Source organism: Pinus tabuliformis, chromosome 7 (assembly GCF_031772625.1).
Source record: "Pinus tabuliformis cultivar Carrire ecotype Pingquan chromosome 7, CPIR1, whole genome shotgun sequence".
NCBI classification, from domain to species: Eukaryota; Viridiplantae; Streptophyta; class Pinopsida; order Pinales; family Pinaceae; genus Pinus; species Pinus tabuliformis.
This window is the reverse complement of record NC_142293.1, coordinates 2075193037-2075202028: the sequence shown is the minus strand read 5'-3', so window position 1 is coordinate 2075202028 and position 8992 is coordinate 2075193037. Positions and strand designations below refer to the sequence as shown.

Genomic DNA, 8992 nt, shown 5'->3' with positions numbered 1-8992 from the left:
ATCTACATGTTACTGATGCTTTTGTGATACCCTATTGTCCTTTGTATGATTGTGTTTTAAAAGAGACAATTGGTGGCAGATTTGTATTAGTTGCAATATTTTTGGGAGCTACCTTTGTACAACTCTAGATTCTGAGTTGTTTTCCTTGGAGTCCTTAGTTGCATAGAATCCAACCATTGAAATTATAAATGCTCCATAATGATAGTTTTTCCACTGTGAACCATTAGAAAACAATTCTAATTTGCACCCTGCCTAAAACAGATTAACTCAAGCTTCCCCTTAGACATGTCTTTTACTAGAGAAAGTGAAATGCTTTTGGCCTCATAACTAGTTGCAATGTTATCCCTATATAATTCTCTGGATTTTTAGGAGGTTGATGATTTTGTATGACTCAGTAAGACTGTAGGAGGTTATATAATCCATCTTTGAGAGCATGTTGCACCTATTGAGTGGGCATTAAATTCAGGATGTAATTGGAACTAGTTTGATATCCATTCAAAAGTGAACTTGATAGTTGAAATTATACTAAAATATGTGAAAATTGTGAGATTATTCTCACTTGTACACCAATTGGAAATACCAAACTGTCTAGTATGTGAATATGATTTGACGTCCATAAAATGATGTTGAATTAATAAAATGGGGGAGAAAAATATATTCATTCTTCTTGAAGTACGGAATCTATATGGAAAATTGCAACAATAGTTATCTGCTTCTTTATGTGTATTCGATGTGATAGATTCAGATTGGGCTAGAAATTTGGACGATAAAAGATCCATAACTGGGTATGCTTTCAATATTGGGTCCAGGGTCATTTCTTGGAGTAGTAAAAAGCAAATTATTGTATCTTTATCATTAGTAGAAGCAGAGTATCAAGTTGTATGTGCAGCCACTTGTGAAGCAATATGGTTGAGAAGACTTCTTCATGATGCAAAAGAAGAACAAAAGGATGCCATAGTGATTAAATGCGACAACCAAAGTTCAATCAAGCTGGAAAATAATCATGCTTTTCATAAAAACACAAAACATATAGATACTCAATTTCATTTTGTTTGAGAAAAGGGTCAGTGCAAAGAAATTTTTCTTGAATATTGTAACACCTGTGAAAATGTGCAACTGATATCTTCACCAAGCCTCTTGGGAAGATTAAATTTGAATTGTTTAGGGAGATCTTAGGTGTGCAAGTGAATCCTTTCTCCATTAAAGGGGGAGAGTTGAAATTAATGGAGAAAGTTTGGAGAGAGTTTGTTTCACGATTGTGTGTGTCTTAGATTAAAGTTAGTTCCTATTTTGTAGGAGATAGTTTTCATTTCCCTAAATTGAATGTAAATTTAAATATTTCTGATTTGATGATTCACAAACCGGACTGCTTAGGAAATCTCTGAGTGTAGCTTGCTCACCTTCTTAGGCAATCTCTGAGTGTAACTTGCTCACCTTCCAGGTGCTAGTTTCAGTCTGTAAATTTCATTCTAATTTATCTTTCCCTTTTTAACAATTAGTTAAAAAACACCTTTTATAAGCAAATAGTTAGTCACACGTAAAATCGTTCACGTTGCACCATGCCCTTCCAAGGAACTAAATTCCAATTGTTTATTTGAAGTCAATGCATCAAGGAGGGATGGCCTTGGATTCTCCCAGCAGTGCAGTGAAGTGCCATTGTTCAACTATATCTGCTCCGACTTTAACCCGAGCAAGATCGATTAAGATCACTTCCTCTTTCTGACGAATTCTACACAACTAAATCCGAGTCCGCTCATTTCAACTGCAGACCGATCTCGTCTGCTCAATATCGAATCCTGATACAATGAAGGTTCTGGTCAGAATGAAAGTGGCTAAAAGTAACGAAGGTTAACTAGGGTCGGGTCTCCGGATTCAAAGTCAAAGTCAATACGCGTCTTACTTTGATTGGATAACCACAAACGACAAAAGGGCGAAGTTTCCTCACCCCTTAAACACACCTTGGGTATAATAAAGACACCCTCATTGGAATAATTCGCTGTGGCGAGGTCTCATACAGGAGGGATAGCAACACAGTGGGGAGAAAAGGCCGAGTGGAATAATTCGCTCTTGTGAGGTCTCACACAGGAGGGATAGGAACACAGTTGGGAGAAAAGGCCGAGAAGAAAAGCATATGCTAAAAAACTTCAACTTCAAACAGCCATCAGTCCAAATCCTTCTGCTGTGCAAAAAATTGGTGGACAGATGGACAAATTAAGTTATGGCAAATGGGGTAGTTGGATAGCCACAGTGGGTGTGCTCTTGTGTTTCTTAGCTGCCATTACTGCCCAACCAGGTATGTAATGGAACATTCTAACTTCAACAAAAGGCTCACTAAGTGCGCTCTTACCTGTATTTCCCTTTCGTCTAACCTTTAGCACCGTCCCTTTTATAATTGTCGTTTGATATCCTGTTTTTTTTTTTGTTAAGAATGAAAAAAAAAGCTAACTTTTATACATAAAAGAGAGTACAGGTTACATAGTTGTTTTTCATCAGATCATGCTGTTCCAAGTAGATACATGAAAATCTAGAAACATATAAAACAAACAGCAAATCTATGCTTTGAAAATAAAATAGCTTATCTGATCAAAAAGCTAATCCTTCAGCAGATATCGATCAACCATAGATAATGTATATGAAACTGTAAATGAGGAATAGATGACCAAAAATACAGATGTCTGTTCAAAAACTGAAGTAAAAAAAATCAAAGAGAGCAGATTCTAGGAAGCAAGTATACTGCCAGAATCAGTCCTGAAATTATGATTAAAGGCAGCAGAGTGAATGGCCCCTGGAGCTGAATCAACTCCTCTTTTCGAAAGCATATCCGTGATGAGGTTCTGTTCTTGTAGATGTGATTGAAGGAGATGTGCTGAAAGGTTCGCTTCACCGTGCGAGCTTCATCCAATTTTCCAACAAGGGAGGGTGGAATCCGGAGAGCCCTCTGACCCAATCGATGGAGCCTTTAAAATTCCAGGAAACCTGAAGATCGTTGATGTTGAGCCAGTTTGCAGTGAAGAGAACTCCCCATTATGCAATGATTTCCGTCTTATTGTTGGTACCTCTCCCTCCCACCAAAAATGATAATAGCAGCCAGGCTCGGTGACTATGAAAATACCACAACCGCATTGTCTATTAAAACAGGCACCATCGAAAAAACCAACCAGAAACTTTTGCCACACATCCTCTCTTTTAATCTTCCTCGGTTTCTGAACAGTTTTCCTGGGACCAATTTCTAAGAAGTAGACCACAATCCCCAACAGTGTAGTCCTTACATCCACCCTTATATGTTCAAATATCTTACTATTCCTACAATACTAAATACCCTATATGATATAAAATGGTAATGTTCATAACTCATTATGTGTCTCAAACCAGAGTTTGAGACATTTCTCCAATGAATCATTATTCCAATCCACCTCAATCTCCAGGGTATGTAAGACTGTGTTCCATACTTCTGTAACAATTGGGCACCTCAATAAAAGGTGTATCATATCCTTCTGTAACAATTGGGCTCCTCAATAAAAGGTGTATCACATCCTCCGAATGCTGCATACAAAGGGGGCATATCCTGTTTTTATAATGTTCAACGAACATATTTTTTCATATTTGGTCAGCAAGACGTTGGTTTGTTCACTACTCTTTTTGGTGGTGTGCAGGATTTCTGAGTATCAGTTGTGGAGGTCAAAAAAATGCCACGGCGGAAAACAATATAACATGGGTAACTGATGCTCACTACATAGACGTCGGTGAGACAGCATACATAGGGGACGCCAGTGAACAAGCCTATGGCTCTTACTTGCACACAATGCGTCAGTTCCCAAAGCCTCTTAACAAGTCTTGCTATCAGTTGCCTGTGGCCCCTGATGTCCCTCACCTCTTAAGATTATGGTTTGCCACGGGAAATTTCAGTGGATTTGCTGGCTTCTCATATGAATTCGCTTTCTCTATTGAGACAGTGGATATGCTGGCTTCGCGAAACGTCACAGTAATTGAGAATGAATCAAGTTTTTACGAAAATATATTGGTTACCAAAGGCAGAGTGTTATACATTTGCCTTGTCAGAACTTCCCCGACTGATGATCCCTTTATCTCTGCTATCGAGATTAGGAAGCTCCAACATGGCATGTATAGAGACGCTCAGCCAGGAACAATCTTCTTTACAGTATCAAGATACGATGCTGGTGGAAATTCGATGGTCAGGTGAACATTTTGAAACTTGTTTATATTTACCTATAGAAATCAAGGCAGAAGAATAAATTGTAATAATTTTAAATCTCTCTCTTCTACCTGCAATAAGACTTCAATACAGTTGAGTACTGAGTAGTTGTCATTTTTTCGGTTAATGATTGACCTGCATAGCTTTTGTGGTTGATTGAGCAGGTATCCTCACGACAATTTCGACCGCATCTGGACACCAATCGACACATCTATTTCAGAAGACGCAAGTTGTTATTACAAGAATGTAACTTCAAAAAGACCTATTTCAACAAACAATACCAAAGACTTTCCTCCAACTGCTGTCTTGCAAACTGCGTGGGTCACAGACAGCTCGGACGCCTCCATTCCATTGCAAAATTGGGGATCATTCGATTTGGAATTCAATTCGGGTCAAACAGACCGAACATTATTGCTGTTATATTTTGCAGAGCTCGAGACGCTGAATATGCATGAATCGAGATCATTTTCAGTCAAGATAAATGGTGAAGGGTCTGAAACCATTACTTTGGTGCGAAATTATTCAGCCCAAGAGGTTACAATCCAATCCTCTCCTGTATCAAATTCTTTTAGTTTGATTGAGGGAAGTGAGGCTACCCTTCCTGCTATTATCAACGCTTTCGAGTATTACCAGCTACTTCAATCACACCCGCCAACATATTCTCAAGATAGTAAGAGACTTGCCCTCACTAGATTTCTCACAAGTAAATTACTGATTTTACAACTCAATGCCTAACGAGCTTCTCAAACTGCAGTTGACGCTCTTAACGCTATCAAAAGTAGATTTGACATAAAAGATTGGATTTCTGCTGATCCTTGCTATTTGGTACCCTGGGACGGAATTGGCTGTGATGATAGCACCTCCTTGGGGGTAACAATTTCTGAAATGTAAGTTAAATTGTCCGATTTGTTTACAGCAGAAATCGTGAAATCATGAGGCATATAGGCCAAATCTAACATGCCACGAGGATACTATTGTTGCCAGAGATTTGTCGGGAAGGAATCTTACAGGACCGTTGCCTATCGATTTTGCAACGTTGACTGCATTGGTTAATCTGTAAGCAAAAACTGGACCTCTATTTTATCTCTGTGTAACCTCTAACTATCCCTTCGGAGAATACCACAAATACTAATAGTCATTATAAACTGTGCCCATGTCTTGATGTTTGATAATAGAAACATGAATATTCTTGATGGTGTGTTAAAAGTATTCACTGTTTATAAGTCTTCCACATGGGAATATAGAACCCTGGTTCGGCTTTTCGAGGGAACATAATTTGCGTTTGAATATTATATTAGGCACCAATCATCTGTTCAGCATTTACCTATTCGTCTGTGCAACATTTACCTATTCGTCTGTGCAGCATTTACACATTCATCTGTGCAACATTTACCTATTTGTGTTGAAATTAACAGGTCACTTGACCATAATAACTTCACAGGACCAGTGCCAAATTTGGCCATAATAACGACATTGGAGCGATTGTAAGTTACTTTCCCACATAACTTTCATATAATAGGTTATTTTGTCGCTATACATTTTCATTAAACAAAAAATTTACTTTGGTTACTCTGCAGATATTTACAACATAATAACCTATCTGGAACTGTCGAGTGGCTATCTGGAAGTTTGGTATCTCTTCAAGAATTGTACGCGTATTTTTTTCTCTTCAAATTTTTTTTTTTCCAATTCAAAATTAAATAGAATTAATTACTAAATTTGTAAATATTTTGCAGTAATCATCTATGCATTTGCCTATTTGTGTTAAAATTAACAGGTCACTCGACGATAATGATTTCACTGGACCAATGCCAAATTTGGCCAATCTAGCCAAATTAGAGCGACTGTAAATATCTTTGAAACAAAACTTTCTCTTTGTAGATTATTTTGGCTTTACATTTTCACAAAACTAAAATTGACTTCGATTACTGTGCAGATATTTACAAAACAATAAACTGAATGGTAATGTTGACTGGCTATTGGATTTAAAAAATCTTCAAGAATTGTGCGTCTCTCTCTTTTCTCTATTTGATTTTTAAAGTTTTTTTTCAAAATAAAATACAAATTATAAAAAAAATTCAAAATAGAATACAATTAACCAATAACTATTTTCTCAATGGTTTTAACATTTAAACTTTTTCTATGCAGAAATATAGAAAACAATAATTTCAGCGGTGTATTTCCTGCTCAACTTCTCCATAACTGTTCGCTGAAACTCAAGTAAAATTATCCGATTTTATATTTCTCATGCTCAGACACAACTTGTTTTAAAATTTACAGCTTCAATATTTATTTTCATTCATATTTTCTATACTATAAATTGCCACATATGATAACAGTGAATCGAATTCAATCTCTAATTAACTTGAAATTTTACAGAAAATGACAATGAATCAACTTAAAATTTTAATTTATTGAACTGCATTATGTTTATGGAAAAATATTTTTTTTTTCTGGTGTGCAGTTACTCAGGAAACCCCTACCTACGGATGGGTACGAGGGAATGTAATCTCAAGAAGAAAAACAAGGATGAAAACACGAAATTGATAGTTGTACTCGGAATTCTATTCATCGCGTTGATAGTAGATCAATATATAAAATTGACCATAAAAAAAGAGCGTGTAGCTACCAAAAGCAGTGCGGCCCAAAAGGATCCAAAACATTTCTTGTATAAGGGTAAGTATTACAAATATCATTATTATAATATGGACATAGTTAGAGTGTACGCCATAAATGACACATGGTCGTATTTTGACTATTATTAACTGTACCTTCCATGAACGCAGACCACTCGATGAATATGGTGCCAAATGCAACAAAGTCACGTGCCTTCACTCTAGATGAGATGATAGCTGCCACACAAAGCTTTAGTCAGGAGATCGGACGAGGGGGGTTTGGATCGGTCTACTTTGGCAAATTACCCCAAGGAAAACTTATCGCTGTGAAAGTGCTCTCACTGTTCTCCCGACAAGGAATTCAAGAATTCTTGAATGAAGTAATTCTCAGATAGAATATGGTTATCTTTGTGTCCAATCTAGAAATCTCAGTGTTAGGTTGGTCTGCACCCTAACTATTATATATGCATCTCATGAACAGGTTGATCTTCTTTCTAAAATAAACCATAGGCACTTGGTATCTTTATTGGGCTACTGTAACGAAACCGATGAAGTTATGCTGGTCTACGAGCACATGTCAGGAGGGACCCTAAGAGACCACCTTTATGGTAACTTATATTGCTCTAAAATATGTTTGTTTCATTCAATAGAATAGCCAAGGTAACCAACAAGCATTTGGTTGTTGTATTCTTTCCAGGTCCCCGTGCAGAAAATTCAGATCTAAATTGGAAAAGAAGGCTCAAAATAGCTTTAGATGCAGCGCAGGGTAACTATTTCTTTTAACGCTTATTGTTTACAGTATTGATTACGAAAATGGGAGTAAATCAATAAGTAACAGTATATCTAATTGGATTTCTATGCAAAGGCCTGGAATACTTGCACGTGGGTTGCAACCCGAAGATAATTCACAGGGACGTCAAGACCGCCAACATCCTTTTGGACAGCAATTTGAATGGAAAATTGGCGGATTTCGGTCTTTCAAAGATGACAATTGATGGGGACGCTACTCATGTTACCACTGTAGTGAAAGGAACATTCGGATATCTGGATCCAGAGTATGTAACTTACTCTCTTTGCAACAATATTTTTTATTATGAGTAGAGGCAATCGTACTGTATTTGTTAATTTTTGTTGGTGACAAACTTTCACAGGTATTTCAACACTCAAATGTTGACGGAGAAGAGTGATGTGCATAGCTTTGGAGTGGTGTTGCTAGAGATATTATCCGGTAGGGCACCCATAGATACAAATTTACCTGAAGAAGAAATAAACATTGTTCGATGGGTAAGGAACCTTATTACCAATCATGCAAAATATAAATATTTAACAACATTGACAACAGAATATTTCGTAGTGCATCTTCTGCTAGAGACTAACAATAAGTATTGGCGTGACATATTTACAGGTGACACCGTATCTACTAGAGACCGATGAAAATGGTGGCAAGATAATAGACGTGATAGACCAGAGGTTGTGTGGAGGTTACGACATGAAATCTGTGAGCAATGTTGCCAAAATAGCGATGAGATGTGTTCAGGCTTTACCGTCACGTAGGCCGACTGTAAGTGAGGTAGTGGCGGAACTCAAAGAGGCTATCAAAGTTGAGGAGGATAAGGATTGTATTTCAATTGCAGTGGAGAACGGCATCCAGAATGGGGATGTATCAACTAAACGCGAAGGAATGGAGTGGAGCGATGACAGCTGCAACATGTCAAATGTAGGAAGATAACTTCGCATATACCCATCTAATCAGAGACGCGAACAGAATACTAAAACGTCTTAACCAGACTGTTTAGATTATGCTTAAATTTTAATAAAGTGCTGCCATTGTTTGTCACTTTTGTAATCATCATATTGTCCTTAAACTTTTAGGTTATGAACAGAATTGCAAACTTTTAGGTTAGGAACAGAATTGCAGATTTAGATAAACGATTAAGTGGTCCCAATGATTTTGATTATTTGAGTAACCATCTATGTGGAATACGAAATTACTTATTTAACCTCGCTGATAAGCCAATATAACTATATATATATATATATAACAAATAAAACACAGTGAATGTGTAAGCTAAAAATCGCTGTAAATCTCATATATTAATTGAACTATTAAGTACATTATTATATAGTAAAATTATTAACAATCAACTCGAAACAAATTTTACAG

General features: G+C 36.9%; 1 protein-coding gene across 2 annotated transcripts; it reads left to right on the top strand.

The window, feature by feature from the left end:
- The first annotated feature begins 1987 nt into the window (after positions 1-1987).
- LOC149256837 (putative LRR receptor-like serine/threonine-protein kinase At5g48740) lies at positions 1988-8755 on the top strand. 2 transcript variants are annotated; one of them, XM_089460902.1, is made up of 17 exons: positions 1988-2293; positions 3654-4197; positions 4378-4883; positions 4968-5100; positions 5198-5269; positions 5629-5697; positions 5791-5862; positions 5991-6059; positions 6150-6218; positions 6362-6433; positions 6678-6889; positions 7000-7208; positions 7310-7436; positions 7526-7594; positions 7694-7883; positions 7980-8112; positions 8234-8755. In XM_089460902.1, the coding sequence occupies exons 1-17, from the start codon at positions 2203-2205 to the stop codon at positions 8555-8557; spliced, it is 2961 nt and encodes a 986-aa protein (XP_089317028.1). In that variant the 5' UTR covers positions 1988-2202; the 3' UTR covers positions 8558-8755. The 2 variants fall into 2 exon arrangements, with proteins under 2 accessions (XP_089317028.1, XP_089317029.1); XM_089460903.1 differs by lacking the exon at positions 6362-6433.
- The last annotated feature ends 237 nt before the right edge of the window (positions 8756-8992 follow it).

What these genes read in the sequence shown, in the direction of transcription:
- LOC149256837 (XM_089460902.1), top strand. Translation starts at nt 2,203, where the DNA reads ATGGACAAATTAAGTTATGGCAAATGGGGTAGTTGGATAGCCACAGTG. An exon ending in TTGACTGCATTGGTTAATCT is followed by an intron (nt 5,270 to 5,628) that starts GTAAGCAAAAAC and finishes TGAAATTAACAG; the next exon opens with GTCACTTGACCATAATAACT. An exon ending in CCTAAGAGACCACCTTTATG is followed by an intron (nt 7,437 to 7,525) that starts GTAACTTATATT and finishes TATTCTTTCCAG; the next exon opens with GTCCCCGTGCAGAAAATTCA.